An 18,294-nucleotide genomic window follows, 5' to 3' on the forward strand; every position below is an offset into this window, starting at 1 on the left:
TTAATGAACATGCTGCGTTTTTTACCGCAATGCGTTTTTTTTTCGTGGAAAAAAATGCATCATGTGCACAAAAATTGCAGAATGCATTCTAAATGATAGGATGCATATGTAGGCGTTTTTATAGCGAAAAAAACGCAACGTGTGCACACAGCCTTAAATTGGTTATTTTCCCCCCAGCTCCTGTTCATGTTAGCACACACTGCTCACATATCGGACACATACAAGCACACCGCTCACAGAATAAACAGCTTCCATTGTGCCCAAGACTGCATACAAATAAAGGAGGAACATCCCTCTACAGTGGCAGAGGAGCATTCCTGCAGTGGAGACCAAGGCCATGTGCACACGTTGCAGTTTTTACTGCGGATCCACAGTGTTTTTGACGCTGCGGATCCACAGCAGTTTTCCATGCGTTGTATAGTACTATGTAAACCTATGGAAAATAAAAACTGCTGTGCACATGCTGCAGGAAAAAAACGCGTGGAAACACAGCAGTTTATTTTCCGCAGCATGTCAATTCTTTGTGCGGATTCCGCAGCGGTTTACACCTGCTCCATTATAGAAAACTGCAGGTGTTAAACAGCAGTAGAATCCGCACAAAAACTGCGATAAATCCGCAGGAAAAACGCAGTGTTTTTGCCCTGTGGATTTATCAAAATCAGTGCGGAAAAATCGGCACACCATTCCGCAGCGTGTGCACATAGCCTAAAGGTACCGTCACACATAACGATATCGTTAACAATATCGTTGCTTTTTGTGACGTAGCAACGATATCGTTAACGAAATCCTTATGCGTGACAGCGACCAACGATCAGGCCCCTGCTGGGAAATCGTTGGTCGCTGGGGAAAGTCCAGGACTTTATTTCGTCGCTGGATCACCCGCTGACATCGCTGAATCGGCGTGTGTGACGCCGATTCAGCGATGTCTTCACTGGTAACCAGGGTAAACATCGGGTTACTAAGCGCAGGGCCGCTACATACTTACATTCCTGTCATGTTCCTCAGCGTCCGCTTCCCTGCGTCCCCCAGTGTCAGCGCCGGCCGGCCGTAAAGCAGAGCACAGTGGTGACGTCACCGCTCTGCTTTCCGGCCAGCGCGCTTACACAGTGCAGGGAAGCTGACGCTGGGGGACGCGACAGGAAAGTAAGTATGTAGTGTTTTTTTTTTTTACTTTTACAATGGTAACCAGGGTAAACATTCGGTTACTAAGCGCGGCCCTGCGCTTAGTAACCCGATGGTTACCCGGGGACTTCGGGATCGTTGGTCGCTGGAGAGCTGTCTGTGTGACAGCTCTCCAGCGACCAAACAGCAACGATCGGCATCGTTGTCTAGATCGCTGCAGCATTGCTTAATGTGACGGTACCTTAAGCCATTAACCAGTTCCTCCACTGCAGAAGCTCTTCTCACCATGCAGAGATGTGACTGTGTGATAGGAGCCTCTCTCCCGTCACACACTGTCTGCCCCTGAATGCTCTCCTCTGCAGTGATTGGTTCTGGAGCAGCAGCTTTCTGCAGTGACACTGGTCAGCACAGAGTAGGCCACAACTAGAAGCAGAATGGGAATGTACATGGTGAAAAAAAGGTTTACACTTGGTAATAGAGCCTGATTATGGTGTGAAGACAAGTTTACGATTCACTAGTTTCACAGACACAACCTGAACTTAGTTTTGGTGATTTTTCTTATGGGCTTGCTAGGGAATACTTGCTACAACTAGGTAAAATTCAGATAAACGAATAGTTTTTATATCATCGCCATCACTTGTCATATTCCAGAAGTCATAACTTTCCAATGGTCAGCTACTGGTTTGAGAACTTTCCTCTGTTTCCATACACCTCTATACCTCTGTGCTGCTCTGTTTGTTCTCATAAAGCATTCACTTCTGTTTTTAATATTTGATTCTTTTAACTCAGGTATTAATAACAGAGCATGGAGATCTTGGCAATGGAAGATTCCTGGATCCTAAAAATAAGATTTCATTCAAATTTGATCACTTGAGAAAGGAGGCAAGCGACCCAAGGCCCCATGAAGGGGAAAATGCCATAGAGTCTTGGAGAAATGTGGTTGACACTGCAGTGAGATCCTATGTGAAAGATCATTATCCAATTGGAGTTTGTTCTGTAAGTCTATTTCTAGGCCCCCTCTCCATACGTTGATGGGAACTATAGGCAGAGATCTGACTAGTCGGATGCTGTCCCTGGCTGGCTTCTCCCTGCCACACTCTAGTTCATTGACAGGTCTCACTCTATGTAAACACATTAGACTTGACAATCAACTAGAGCAGAGGAGGGAGAAATGACTGGGGGTGCCCTGGGCTAGTCTCATCTCTCCCTACAATCCACAATTGGATCGTTAAATGATGCTTTCTCTGAAATGCCAGAGATATCAGCGAAAAATCTACCTATATGCAGCCAGGCTCTGATTCATGCTGCCCATGGTTTAAGTAGTGTGAATCAGCTGACAAGTTCCCTTTAAGTATTTGTTCCAGCAATGCTTTGCCAAGTTTGAACCATAAAAAATGTTAATGCTTTCAGGTGTATGGCAAAACGATAGATGGACAACAAACAATAATTGTATGCATTGAGAGTCATCAGTTTCAAGCGAAGAACTTCTGGTAAGTAATTGCACTGTCATTCTTGACGATTTTGTGGCACTTACTAATATACAGGTACCGCAGGGTCTCCTCCGTGCAGCCTTCTTAGGGTATGTGCACACTATGCAGATTTAGTGCAGAATTGGTGCAGAACTGCAGCAGATTTTTCTGCTGCAGAAACGCTGCAGAACTGCACTGTGATTTACAGTACAATGTAAGGCTATGTGCACACTTTGCGGATTCCTCTGCAGAATTTTCTGCAGCGGAATTCCAAAATCCGCAGTGAAAACCCATCGCGGTTTTTACTGCGGTTTCTTATGCGGATTTTCATCTGCATTTTCCTATTTTCCTATTGGAGCAGGTGAAAATCCACAGTAAAGAAGTGACATGCTGCGGAATGTAATCCGCAGCGTTTCCGCGCGTTTTTTTCCGCAGCATGTGCACAGCGTTTTTTGTTTCCCATAGGTTTACATTGGACTGTAAACTCATGGGAAACTGCTGCGGATCCGCAGCGGTCAAATCCGCTGCGGATCCGCAGCAAAATCTGCAAAGTGTGAACATAGCCTAAATCAATGTGAAAAAAAAAAGCTGTGCACATGGTGCAGAAAAATCTGCGCAGAAACGCTGCAGATTTCAAAGAAGTGCACGTCACTTCTTTTGTGCAGTTCTGCAGCGTTTCTGCGCAGATTTTTCTGCACCGTGTGCAAGCTTTTTTTTCCACATTGATTTACATTGTACTGCACAGAAACTGCACCAAAACTGCATCAAATCTGCAGATGCAGATTTAGTGCAGAAAATCCACCACATTTCCTATGTGTGCACATAGCCTTAAGCTTCTTAATTTATTGTTACATTTTAACAACTAACCTGATTTTTCATGTAGCTCTGTAAATGCATGTGCACATATCCAGTACTTGAAGCAGCGAAATCTGCTGCAAATGCTGGAGTGTTGGCTCGAAAATTGAGTAAAATACCCACATTTTTGGGTGCATTTTGTGACGTTTGTTCCCTTATTCAATTGAATAGGTGAAAGGCTGAAAGAATTGACACGGTGCAGATTTTAAACTGCTTCAAATGTGCAAGGACAAAACAGCATCTGTATGAGTTGTCAGAAATCTCATTCACTTTACTGGCACAGTAAAGCACTGTTTTTTGGGGGTTTTTTTGCAGCTAAAATGTGTGTGAATATACCCTAAGACTCCCTTCTTCTACTCAGTGAATTGACTGTTAGCATGGAGCCTGGTCGACTATGTGCACACGTTGCTTTTTTGCTGTGTTTTTTTTTTCTTCTGTCTCCAAAACCTGATCTTTTTGGCAGTATGTATTATGCATTTCTTATATAGCGCCATTAATTCTAAAGTGCTTTACAGACGTGATCATCGTGAGGGAAGGAATCTGAGAACCCGGAGGAAACCCACACAAACACGGGGAGCACATACAAACTCTTTGCAGATGTTGTCCTTGGTGGCATTTGAACCCAGGACTAGTGATGAGCGAGTGTACTCGTTACTCGAGATTTTCCGAGCACGCTCGGGTAGTCTCGGAGTATTATAGTGCTCGGAAATTAAGTTTTCATCACCGCAGCTGAATGATTTACAGCTTCTAGACAGCTTGATTACATGTTAGGATTCCCTAGCAACCAGGCAACCCCCACATGTACTCATCCTGGCTAATAGCGGTAAATCATTCAGCTGAGGCGATGAAAACTTAATCTCCGAACGCTAACAAATACTCGGAGGTCACCCGAGCAACGAGTTCACTCGCTCATCACTACCCAGGACCCCAGCGCTGCAAAGCAACAGGGCTAACCACTGATTCACCAGTTTTACTTTATTTTTTTTCAAAGCTTTTCTTGCATTTCTTTGTTGCGTTTTTCAGGATCCCACAGATCTGCTTTGCTTCCATCTTGCAAGTAATAATAATAATACAGGGTGTTAGGCTAAGTGCACACGCTGCGGATTCCATTGCGGAATTTTCAGCTGCGGTTTTTACTGCGGATTTACCGCGGTTTCTTTTGTGATTTCCTCTGCGGGTTTTCACTTGCAGATTTCTATTGGAGCAGGGCCAAACCCGCAGCAGAATCCGCAGAAAGAATTGACATGCTGCGGAAAATAAACCGCTGCGTTTCCGTGCGTTTTTTTCCGCAACATGTGCACTGCGGATTTAGTTTCCCATAGGTTAACATGGTACTGTAAACTCATGGGAAACTGCTGCGGATCTGCAGCTGCGGAAACGCTGCGGATCCGCAGCAAAATCCGCGGTGTGTGCACATACCCTTAGGCCACCAATGCAGGACATTGGTGAAACCATAAAATATTTTAGAGAAAACAGGCAACTTGAGCAATTATTTACAGGAAAATGTTTTTTTTATGTCTGAAAAAATGGCTTATGAACTAAAACACTGCAAAAACTAGATAGCAGCTATTTTGCACTTATTGCTTTCTGTGGTTAAAAAAACGCTGCAAAAAAACTCTGAAAGAAGTGACCTTCTTCTCTCATGCTTTCCCTCAGGAAAAAATAAGTATATGCATAAGATTTCTGAAATCTCATAGCTTTTCCTGGTACTGTAAAAAGCAGTTTTAATTTGCATTAAAAAAAAAAGTGTGAACATAGCCTTAATGTGCTGCAACTCTATGGTGGGGAGCTTAAGGCTATGTGCACGCGATGCTGAAAACGCTGCGGATCTGCAGCGTTTCCGCAGCTGCGGGTCCGCAGCAGTTTCCCATGAGTTTACATTACAATGTAAACCTATGGGAAACAAAAAACGCTGTGCACATGCTGCGGAAAAAAACGTGCGGAAACGCAGCGGTTTACATTTTGCAGCATGTCACTTCTTTCTGCGGATTCTGCTGCGGTTTTACAGCTGCTCCTATAGAAAACCGCAGTTGTGAAACCGCAGTGAAATCCGCAGAAAAACCGTGATAAATCTGCAGCAAAAACGCAGCGTTTTTGCCCTGCAGATTTATTAAATCCGCTGCGGAAAAATCCGCAGTGGACCATTCTACGTGTGCACATAGCCTTATAGTCGGTAGGTGCTTGCATATTTTGAGTCAGTATTTGTAAGCTGATGTAACTGGACTGGGTCCAAACCCTAGAGCACATGTAAATCTTTCCAGAATGTTTTGTCCTAGCTTACCCTCCTGGTGTTGGCTTACAAATACAGAAGTAAATTACTGCCACCATTACACAAGTGTAACTGAGGCTGGAAGTGATTGTCTCAGTATGGGATATTTACTGTACATTGTGGATTTGGAGAGGGAGCTGCTTACTAGTGTATGAAGTATAAGCAGATATACAAGTAAGGTGAATCCATTTCACTTTGAACTACATTTTATAAGGTTTGCAATGTACAAACTGTGATTTTACTCACTAAAAAATAATTTCTGTTACAGGAATGGGCGCTGGAGGTCAGAATGGAAGTTTACAATAACACAATCCACTACCAGGGTGGTTGGCAGTCTGAAAATTCAGGTATGATTTTTGTTGCCAAGACAAGTTGCACACAAAGACAAACAAAATCTGATGTATAAAATACATTACACTCATGTGTCTATATCTTGTTAAAGTAGGCATCTGGCAAATTGTGAAAATGTCGCACTTCGCACAGGGTGTACATAACAATTCGTATTTGTAGCCAGAAGTCTTGGGAAAGCAAAGCCTTAAATGTACAACATTTTCTAAAAATAAGTCTCAAGTTGTTCTGAAAATGTGAAAAAAATATAGCATTATATCTAGAGTTGTTTTTACATCTACAAAAAAGGTTTGTGTGAAAAATGCCTTGGAGTTAAAACCCACGTCTTGGTATCTACTTTAAGGGTATGTTTCCATGGCCAGTATTTGCTACGGATTGGACGCTGTGTCCAGATTTTACAGCACAGTGGATGGGATTTTATGAAATCCCATCTTCACAATGCGTGGGTAAATTCTCACACAGCAGTGCCGTAAAGTGAGAGCGTGAACTCTGTGATACACTGCAGGAGCCATTATCTCCTGTTATTGTGTCACTGGAGGCCTATAGAGCAGTCACATATCCTGCCAAGTGATGCAGAATCTGCGCAGAAAATTCCACAGGCAAATCTGCAACGTGTGCACATACCCTTAAGGTCAAAAAATGGTCCAACACAAAGTTTCCTTGGCTACTGTGTCTGTCTGCAGTGCTGTCGTCTCATTTACAGTCCTGCAGCCAATCGGTGAGCTCAGTGGCTCATGCTGTCATCTTGGGCAGAGCTGATGGACTCTGTTATTGGTGGAGCACTGTGTAGACGTGGCGTTTGTTCGTTACTTGCTTTTTTCTCGAGGGTGGGGGGTTGCATGGGGGAATTAGTGCGACACTTTCTGAAGTCTGTCTGATTGCATAGCCAATCATTTTGTTCTGCTTCAAGGTTTGCAAGATACAACACTTATATACACCTCCAGCCACTGCATTTATGGAATGTAGCCTCAGAGGGGCAACTTTGTTTTATCAGGGATGAAAAGTTTTTTCCTTTGTCTGTCATTGTTGTCCTGGGACATTTAATCCCTTAAGGTACCTTCACACATAACGATATCGTTAATGATATCGTTGCTTTTTGTGACGTAGCAACGATATCGTTAAGGAAATCGTTATGTGTGACAGCGACCAACGATCAGGCCCCTGCTGGGAGATCGTTGGTCGCTGAACAGTCCAGAACTTTATTTCGTCGCTGGATCTCCCGTGGACATCGCTGGATCGGCGTGTGACACCGATCCAGCGATGTCTTCACTGGTAACCAGGGTATACATCGGGTTACTAAGCGCAGGGCCGCGCTTAGTAACCCGATGTTTACCCTGGTTACCAGCGTGAAAGTAAAAAAACCAAACACTACATACTTACCTACCGCTGTCTATCCCCGGCGCTCTGCTTCTCTGCACTCCTCCTGTACTGGCTGTGAGCGTCGGTCAGCCGGAAAGCAGAGCGGTGACGTCACCGCTCTGCTTTCCGGCCGCTGTGCTCACAGCCAGTACAGGAGGAGTGCAGAGAAGCTGAGCGCCGGGGACAGACAGCGGTAGGTAAGTATGTAGTGTTTTTCTTTTTTTTACTTTTACGCTGGTAACCAGGGTAAACATCGGGTTACTAAGCGCGGCCCTGCGCTTAGTAACCCGATGTTTACCCTGGTTACCCGGGGACTTCGGGATCGTTGGTCGCTGGAGAGCTGTCTGTGTGACAGCTCTCCAGCGACCAAACAGCGACGCTGCAGCGATCGACATCGTTGTTGGTATCGCTGCAGCGTCGCTTAATGTGAAGGGGCCTTTAGTGACAGAGCCAATTTGGTGCTTAATGACCGGGCCAATTTTTACAATTCTGGCCACTGTCCCTTTGAGGTTATAGCTCTGGAACGCTTCAACGGATCCCACTGATTCTGAGATTGTTTTTTTTTTTTCGTGACATGCTCTACTTCATGTTACTTATTTCTTCGATAGGACTTGCGTTTATTTATGGACAAAATGGAAATATGGCGAAAAACTTTGCAATTTTCAAACTTTGAATTTTTATACCCTTAAATCAGAGATTGGTGTCAAACAAAATACTTACTAAATAACATTTTCCACATGTCTACTTTACATCAGCACAATTTTGGAAACCATTTTTTTCTTTTTTTTTTTGTTAGGAAGTTATAAGGGTTAAAAGTTGACCAGCAATTTCTCATTTTTCCAACACAATCTACAAAACCAATTATTTGAAGTGACTTTGGGGGTTCAAAATATAACAGAAAATACCCAAAAGTGTCACCATTCTAAAAACTGCACCCCTCAAGGTGTGCAAATCCACATTCAGAAAGTTTAACCCTTCAGGGGCATCACGCGAATTAAAGCAATGTGAGAGGAACAGAAGATCATTTTACTTTTTTCACAAAAACATTTACTTTGGAACTAATTTGTTAATTAGTATGTCGATACCCCATATGTGGGGAAAAGCCACTGTTTGGGTGCATGGCAGGGCTCAGAAGCGAGGGAGCACCGTTTGACTTTATGAACGCAAAATTGGCTGGAAACAATGGTGGCGCCATGTCGCGTTTGGTGATCCCTGATGTACCTAAACAGTGGAAACCCCCCCAATTCTAACTCAAACACTAACCCTAACACACCCCTAATCCCAACCCTAACTGTAATCCTAACCCTAACTTTAGCCCAGCTCCCTTTAGCCCATCCCTAACGCTCTCTTTAGCCCAGCTGAACTGTAACCCTAATGGAAAAATGGAAATAAAAACTTTTTTTAATTTTATTTTATTTTAAATTTGAGTTGCTTTTTTCATACAGGTCCATTATTATGAAGACGGTAATGTTCAGCTAGTGAGCCATAAAGATATTGCAGAGTCCCTAACGGTGACGGTAAGTGCACAATGTTAATGCAGCTCGTTCACGTACTGGAAAGTAACCAATTTCTAACGTAATGCTTTTTGGAGTAGATATGTTGTTTTGATAGCTTTTTATTGCATGTTTGAGGAGCAGTGCACCGAATGAAAAACGGCTATTCAATCAAAAAATTTTTTTTGCATTTACTTTACAGGGAAATTGAGGAGTCAGTCAGAGGTTTGGCTTACCGACTCCACAGCCCTGAGATTTTCCACTGTTTGCAGTAATGAATAAATCAAAGTAATTTAAATGCTTTAATATAACAAGTGATTTCTCCAAATTATACACAAAAAGCCAGTTTTAGTGATTACTGCAGTCTCAGAATTATTCACCACCTTATTTATTTGATTTTGATTTATTGATTGCATGGTGCTGTACACGAGAAGGGGTTACATAAAGGACATACCGTATATACTCGAGTATAAGCCAAGAATTTCAGCCCATTTTTTAAGGCTGCAATTGCCTCTCTCGGCTTATACGAGTCATACCCAGGGGTCAGCAGGGGAGGGGGAGCGGAGCTGTGTAATAATACTCACCAGCTCCTGACGCGGTCCCTGCACGTCCCTGGTTCCCTGGCAGCTTCTTCCTGTAGTGAGTGGTCACATGGTACCGCTCATTACAGTAATGAATATGGACTCAACTCCAATAGGGGTGGAGCCGCATATTCATTACTGTAATGAGCGGTACTGTGTGACCGCTCACTACAGGAAGAAGCTGCCGGTGCCGGGGAACAGACGTGCAGAGACCACTCCAGGAGCAGGTGAGTATAATGCAGTGCGCGATATTCACCTGCTCCCCATTCCACCATCGGCGCCGCTGCGTCTTCCCCGTCTTCTGCACTGACGCTCAGGTCAGAGGGCACAATGATGCGATTAGTGCGCGCCGCCCTCTGCCTGAACAGTCAGTGCACAGGACAAGGAAGACACAGCGGGGCCGACGGTGGAACGGGAAAGGTGAATATAGCAAGTGCCGGGGGCCTGAGAGGTGAGTGTGATATATAATATATTTTTTTTATATTTTTTTAATCGCAGCAACAGAATATGGGGCAAATGTCTGTATGGAGCATTGTATGGGGCTCCTGATTCAATATGGATATTCAAAAACACTTAACCTACTGATGTCTCAATTAATTTTACTTTTATTGGTATCTATTTTTATTTTTGAAATTTACCGGTAGCTGCTGCATTTCCCACCCTAGGCTTATACTCGAGTCATTAAGTTTTTTCCCAGTTTTTTGTGGCAAAATTAGGGGGGTCGGCTTATACTCGGGTCGGCTTATACTCGAGTATATACGGTAAATATAAAATACGGTGAACAAGCAATAACAGACTGGTGCAGAGATGAGGAGCCTGCCCTTGCGGGCTTACATTCTAGAAATGCCTTTAGTACTTGCAAAGTAGATTTGGCTCTTATGACCTGCTGCAGACGGGAAGAATAGCCATATCAAATAGATCAAAAGACAGCGCCTCACATAGTGGTGACAAATCAATCCTTTGTCCCCTGAGTTTGTCCTATACTTGTCGTGTTTGTCTTTTATATTTGCCGGTTATTTTGTCCATGTGGGATATTTTACAACACTATACCATTGTATATTTTGTAGAGTCCCCATTCTTATGACAATATTAGGCTACGTTCACATTAGCGTCATGCGACGCTGCGTCGTCGACGCACGACAACGCATGCGTCATGCGCCCCTATCTTTATCATTGGGGACGCATGCGTTGCGTTGTCGTGCGTTTTTGTAAAAGCGCACGACGCATGCGTCGTTTCACCGCACCTGGGTGGCGTCTGAGACGCTACATGTTGCATTTTTGTAGCATCTAAAAAACACATGCGTCGCTCGTGCGTCGTCATTGCGTTACAATTTCCCATTGAAACCAATTGACAACGCACTTGCGTCGCGTGTGTGCGTCGTGCGTGCGTTGTGCGACGCATGCGTCGTTAGATAAAATTAAACAAAAAAGTGTCTAGACAGTGAAAACAGTGATAAAAACATCCCCCATATATAAAGAAAATGTTTGGATTGTTTGTCACTTCTGCTGCAGCATCTACAGGCAACACATCAGACCAGACTTCTTCTACTTTTCTTCATCTGCTGTCCAGAGATGTAAGTATAGAATGATTCTGTGCATTTTCTACATGTTTTATTTTTAAATTGTTTTTGCAAGTTGTGTATTATATTCTGCACTGTGGTTGTTTAAAGATATTGTTGTATTTTTAGTCTGGTTGTGATGTATGGCGTTGTATAGGATGGCGTTTCATTGTCTGCGGCCTTGATTATTGTTCTTTCCAGGATAGATTTTTCTTTTCCATTTATTGGTTTGGTGGTGTTTTTTTGTATTCAGTTGTGATGTTTTATTCTTGCGTTATATGAATTTTATTGTCTCCGGCCATGTCGGTTTTATTGTAAAGTATGGTAGTATAGAATGATTCTGCGCCCTTTTATTAAATGTAATAATTTTTATTGCAAGTTGTGTATTATGTTCTGCACTGTGGTTGTGTAAAGACATTGTTGTATGTTTCTGGTTGTGATGTATGGCGTTGTATGGCCTTTTATTGTCTCCTGCCCTGTCGGTTTTATTGTAAAGTATGGTAGTATAGAATGATTCTGCGCCCTTTTATTAAATGTAATAATTTGTATTGCAAGTTGTGTATTATGTTCTGCACTGTGGTTGTGTAAAGACATTGTTGTATGTTTCTGGTTGGGAGGTATGGCGTAGTATGGCCTTTTATTGTATCCGGCCCTGTCTGTTTTATTGTAAAGTATGGTGTTGTATTGCCGTTTCTGCCCTTAATTTTTGGGGGTTGTTAATTTTTTCCTTTCAAAAATCTATTGTGTTTTTTGGGTTGCTCCATGCATACTGTACATTTGTTTTAAACAAAACTCTCTTTTTGGATTACGACATAGGGTCTGTTGTGTATTTGTTTTGTTATCTTTAGGCTTTTGTTTACTCTGCCATTGTTTTTTTTAATCAATGTGGCAGTGTTGTTTGCTCAGCGTTAGTTCAGTTGGAATGCAATGTTCTTTGTGGTTGAAATGTAAATGTTTTTTTTTTTTTTTTTTATATTTTACTATGTTCCGCTGTATTGTGCATAGGATAAATTTTATTTTGTTCTTTATTTCAGAATTGCATTAGTCATGGCCAGCGACTCAAGCCACACCCCACCGCTGAGGAGTCCGGTGAGTACATGATCTACTGTTGCTTACTATTCGCTGTCATTTGTAGATGGTTCACTCAACTTTTTGTAAACTATTTTACAGGCTTCTTCAAGTGAAGAGGAGAGCCAGGAGGAACAGAGGCAGCAGGAGCAGAGACCACGGGACCAAGCTGTGGTTGCAGGACGGCGAGTAAGTTTTTATGTCAAACCTATTCCTTTTTTTTCTTTAAGTTTTTTGTTTTTGCGGGTATGGGGGGTGGTGGTAGAGGGGGGGGGGGGGTGGAGGTGGTAGGTGGTGGTGGAGGAGGTAGGGACAACAATTTTTATCTTGCAAACATTAATATTTTCCATTTATTCTAGGTTTCACAACGGGCCCATGATGACCCACTGGACATTGACATGATGGTGGCATCCATAGAGGAACGGGGCCCGTTGTGGGACAGCCGTGACCCCCGGCACGCGGACCAGGGCGTGTTGCGCCGTTTGTGGATTGAGGTGGCACAATCGCTGTGGAATGGCTTCGACAGCGCTTCCCCCGTGGGCAAAGCTAAATTTCGTAAGTATTTCCAAAATGCTGCTGTGACCCATCATGCCAGGATTACACAACCGTCTGTGATGTCTTCTATTGGGATTGCACACGGTTGCGTTATCATTTTCAATATTTTCTCTAAAACGAATTATTTTTTTTTAAATTTATACACAGTTAAACAATTGAAGACCAGATGGCGCTCCATGAAGGACCGTTTCAAGAGGGGCCTGAAAAAGGAGGGACAGATCCGTAGTGGTGCTGCAGCGTCAAGGACCTCTGTCTACAAATATAACCGTATTTTGCAGTTCTTGCGACAGGTCCTTGACAGCAGAGAGTAAGTATAGTACCTATGCACACACCTAGTTTTTACAACATGCATATTCACGTACTATATTCCAGCCATGTAGCTTATTGCCCAGCCATTTATTTTGGCAAGTACAAAGTATAGAAATGAAGAAAAAAATGCAAGCTCACCGAGGCGTGAAAAGTAAAAAATACATACATTTATTCACTTCAATCATAAGCAGAGGATGAAACATCAGCACAATACAATAGACACTATCTACGCGTTTCAGGTGACAGGGAACATCAGACCTGAAACGCGTAGATAGTGTTTTTATTGTATTGTGCTGATGTTTCATCCTCTGCTTCTGATTGAAGTGAATAAAGTATTTAGTTTTTACTTTTCACGCCTCGGTGACCTCGAATTTTTTCTTCATTTCTGGTCTTCTCACGCTTGACACAGCGTCTCCGTGCTCCGAGCCTTCTGGGATTAGTACTATGGTGAGCTTGACTTCCTCTTTTTTTCCCTGAAATACGAACTATACAGAACACAGAAAGATAGTAGATTGGCCATGCCCGGGCAATATTTCATAGTGGAGTAGTATATTGCCCATCCAGGTGTGTCCCAGTTTTTTTTTTTAAAAAAAAAGGAAAAATATAATAGGCACGGCATACCTTCTACTCCAAGGCAGGTTATGTTCCCATTGTTGCTCAGCTCGCAGGACCTGTGATGACGTCTCGGTCACATGACCGTGACGTCATGGCAGTTCCGACGATAAGCGTAATTGTCGGGCGTTACAAACGGCAACCATGGGTGACTATTTTGAAATAAATAAATACATTCTTTTTTTAATATTGATGCGGCATATGCAGTAGCAATATTAAAAATAGGTTAATATTAACGGCGGCAATGGATACCGCCGGTAAAGTTAATTAATGACGCATGTGAAATGTTATATTTAGTATACTAATGGTTTCCTTTTTTTTATTCAAATAAATTTTTATTAAGAATAACAAGGCAATTAACATGTTACATTTACATTTTCAATATAGAGTATTTCCCCCCCCCTCCCCCTTCAAACAGCCCCCTTCGATCCCAAAGCCCCCCACCCCCACCCCACAAAGCAGCTCATCTTGTTAATTACTACCATCATTAAAACAATAGAGTATCTAATCCCTCAACCATTCGTATAAGCCACACTTCACATTACTATCCCATAGCAATCCATGGAGACCACATTTTATTGAACGTTTCAGTTTTCCCTTTCTTCTTATAAATCCCTTTTTCCAGTGTCAGGCCCTGTTTCACATACTGGAGGAACTCTCCTCTTGACGGCGGCTCTTCCCTAATCCAGTTTCTAGCTATCACCTTCCTAGCCGTATACAACAATCTGGCTATAGCTATCTTTAGGTGTTTATCCACTCCAATCTCATCCACGCATCCCAACAAACAGACAACTGGATCCCTTGGCACCGTGCATCCATACGCACCTTCCATACGACTCAAAACTACCACCCAGAAGGCAGCCAACCTCGGACATGTCCACATCATATGGAAAATGTCTGCATCCGTAGACTTACACCTCGGACATTCAGAGTCATTACGCAATCCTGCCTTATATAGCACCATCGGAGACCTATAAACTCTGTGTATCATATAGAGCTGTGACAGTCTATACGGTTCACTCAGCGACAGTCTTGGGATCCATTCCAACACCGACTCCCAAGTCTCGTTATCTATTGGGCCCAAATCCCTTTCCCATTTAGCTCTTGCCATTATTGGAAACCCCAATAGAAAAGTGTGCAACAGATCCCTGTACAGAGTGGATATGACTCCTCCAGTCGTCCCATCATTACACACATACTCCAGTACTATATCCCTTTGAATCCTAATACCTCCGTTCCTACTCTGAGCTCCAAAAGCATGCCTCATCCGCAAATATTGATACTCCCCTGCAGACCCAAGACCAAATTCCGCCTGCAATTGGGAAAATGATTTCAGTTCACCTTGTTCAATTATTTGATACACATACTGAATCCCTTTGCCCAACCACTCTATCAGTACCCCCAATGCCTCAAATTCTTTCAGATTGTTATTATGCCATAGCGGCAAGTATCTAGTCAAGTCCGTGATCCCACGTATGTGCCTCAATCTACTCCATAGCTTGCGTATCAACAGCAAAGTCGGATATAGCTTCCCCAAACTCTCCAAGGATCCATCCTCCAAACATTGCACCACTGGCCTTCTTTTTGTCACCACCTCCATCAACCGCTGTACTGCCCCAGATGACCCTTCATGCGCCCAGCCCCTTAAATGCTGACTCAGGGCTGCAAGAAAGTACAACTCAGGGTTAGGCAATGCCAGACCCCCATCATCCTTGGGTCGCTGAAGTGTCTCCAGTTTGATACGCGGATGCTGCCTCCCCCAAATCAGATTCCTAAACAGAGAGTAGATCTGTCTAAATTTCCCACGTGGTATCTAAACCGGCGCATTGTGAAGAATATACAATATTTTCGGCATCAGAATCATTTTGATAAGATTCACCCTGCCTACCACAGACAAATGTAGCTTAAGCCATGCATCCGCTTTTGCCTTGAGGGCACCCAAGATTGGAGTCAGATTCTCATGTATATAGTCAGTGACCGGCATAGATACCCATATTCCCAGGTACTTAAATTTACTCGTCACCTCCAGTCGCCCGTCCTCCAATGGCTCCCCATCCACATCGTCCACCTTAAACAAGATAGACTTACTCCAATTTTTCCTAAGTCCCGACACTGATCCGAATCGTTCAATAATCCCAATGGCTCCCTCCAAGGATGCAACCGGGTCAGCCAGAAACAACAAAATATCATCCGCATACAACGCAACCCTTTCTTCAATCACCCCATATTTAAACCCCGTCATCTCATCAGACTGTCGAAGCGTAGCGGCCAGTGGTTCCACCGCCAGAGCAAACAAAAGGGGGGAAAGCGGACACCCCTGTCTCGTCCCTCTAGCCAATTGTATGGTCCGTGACAACTCCCCGTTTACCCTAACCCTGGCCATCGGCATCGAGTACATTAATTGAATCCATGATATGAACTGCGGTCCAAACCCCATTCTTCGCAACACCTGCCAGAGATACCCCCACTCCACACTATCGAACGCCTTGTGAGCGTCTAAAGATGCAATAACTCTCTGGCCACAGTTATCGGCTTTGAGTTGCAAGTTCATATACAGCCTTCGTAGATTAATCGCAGTTGACCTATCAGGCATAAAGCCAGACTGGTCTGAGTGTATCAGGCCAGAAATAACACTTGTCAACCTCATCGCCAACACCTTAGCCAGGAGTTTAACGTCGATAGTAAGCAAAGAAATTGGCCGATATGAATCCGGCTGTGTCGGGTCTTTCCCCTCCTTTGGAATCTCCACTATTGTGGCCTCCCGCATAGATGCCGGTAGCCTTCCACCATTCGTAGCCTCTTCCAAGACCGCCTTCAATTTAGGGATCAACACTTCCCCCAAGCTTTTATAAATTTCGGCAGGAAATCCGTCTACGCCAGGCGCCTTCCCATTAGCCATCGACTGCAATGCCCGTCCCAGTTCCTCCTCCGTAATGGGAGCCTCCAAATCCTCCCTAGCTGTGTCACTCAGCCTCGGGAGCTCCAACTCCTCAAGGAACGCCACCGTGTCCTCCATTGACCCATCTACCCGAGAGGAGTATAAGTCTGCGTAAAAATCTGCAAAAGTCTCCAAAATCTCTGAAGTCTCAGAAACAGCAACACCACTCCCAGTCACCAAAGAGTGAACAAAGGAAGTATTTCTCTGGGCAGATGCCACCAGCGACAGCAAATGACCCACTGATTCACCCTCCTGGTAATAGGCCAAATTCATGAATTCCCTCTTCCTTTCAGCCTTACTCAGCAAGACCGCCTCTAGCTGGCTTTGAGCTGCCTTTAACCTCCTCCCAGCCTCCAAAGTACCCATTATTACCATCTCATCTTCAGCCACCCTCAGCCCATCTATCGCCAGCCTCTCTGCCTCTCTCGATTTCCGCTTACACCTGCTAATATCCCTAAACAACAGCCCTCTCAAGTACGCTTTCATGGTTTCCCACACAGTAAGCACATCTACGCTACCCTCATTTATCTCAAAAAATTCCACCAATTCCTTCTTAATCTTCTCCAATACTATACTGTGTAGCCAATTAGGGTGAATTTTCCACTCCCTTCTGCTCCCGTTCCGTGTCCCCACTGATCGAAATTCCACTTCAACTGGACTATGGTCTGAGAGAGCCCTAGGTAAATATCTCACGTCCCTTATCATCGTATCTAGTAATCGGTTACCCAGTGCCAGATCAATCCTAGACAGCGTACCATGAGCTGGTGAGTAGCATGAATACGCCCTTTCCCCGATATGCCTAACTCTCCATAAATCAACCATGCCCACTTCCCCGACATAAGTCCCAAACGTAGTGATATGTCCCGCCGTCCTATTCTGGGGTTTTTTGTTCTTATCCCAAAAGTCATCACATATATTATTAAGGTCGCCGATAATTAGTAATGGTAACGGTCCCCAGCGCTCTACCCTCTCCAGCACCTCTCTTATCTTCTTGCTTGAGTATGGGGGCGGAATATACATTGCCACTATACACATCAATACTCCATTCATTTTACATTTCACCACCACATACTGACCATCGACATCCTCTTTTACCATTACCTCCTCATACTGCACCCCCGCAGGTATTAACACAGACACACCCCTAGAATACGTCGAGAAAGTAGAATGATACGCCCTCTGTATCCAGCGCCTATTCAATATGTTCACCCTCTCCCGCACTAAATGTGTCTCCAGCAGGCATATCATTGAGACTTTCTGTTCTCGGACACTCTGCAGACTTGCCGCCCGCCGTGTTTTAACCGCCAGACCTCTCACATTCCAACTCAATATTTTAATACAATCTCCCATCATGTGGCTCATCATTTCTTAAAGTATCCAATTTCCCAAGTATGAGCTGCCCCAACCCTCCCACCCCCCCTGCCCCCTCCCAACTTGCCCCTCTAACCCCCCCAATATAACGCATTCTTCCTCTCATCAAGAGTGGGGCTCCACTGCCCACTGCGAACACTCTCCCTTACTTAACCCTCTCCATTCGTGTCCGGCTGCCATAGCAATCACAATTTCCCCCCCAACTTTCACTTTATTGTATCTTAACATTTCAACTTATATTAACATATAGAAAAAGTACCAAACCAGTTCACAGTACCCAGCATAACCCTCCTCCCCCGTACTTAGTAGTTGGTACTGTCCCCTCCGGCCATTCCTTCAATATGGCCCAGCAAAACCCCCAACAGTTGCTCAACTCTTTAACCATT

The 18,294-nt window shown here is 43.9% G+C and overlaps 1 protein-coding gene across 1 annotated transcript in view; it reads left to right on the top strand.

Annotated features, from left to right (window-relative positions):
- The window catches only part of CAPZA2 (capping actin protein of muscle Z-line subunit alpha 2), a 98,716-nt gene that overhangs the window by 52,823 nt on the left and 27,599 nt on the right, over positions 1-18,294 (top strand). The window contains exons 5-8 of the mRNA XM_069764844.1: positions 1,912-2,118; positions 2,533-2,612; positions 5,984-6,062; positions 8,868-8,939. Coding sequence (XP_069620945.1) covers positions 1,912-2,118; positions 2,533-2,612; positions 5,984-6,062; positions 8,868-8,939 — 438 coding nt within the window. The remainder of the gene's footprint in view (positions 1-1,911; positions 2,119-2,532; positions 2,613-5,983; positions 6,063-8,867; positions 8,940-18,294) is intronic.

The sequence above is a fragment of the Ranitomeya imitator genome, chromosome 4 (genome assembly GCF_032444005.1).
Source record: "Ranitomeya imitator isolate aRanImi1 chromosome 4, aRanImi1.pri, whole genome shotgun sequence".
Lineage (NCBI taxonomy): Eukaryota > Metazoa > Chordata > Amphibia > Anura > Dendrobatidae > Ranitomeya > Ranitomeya imitator.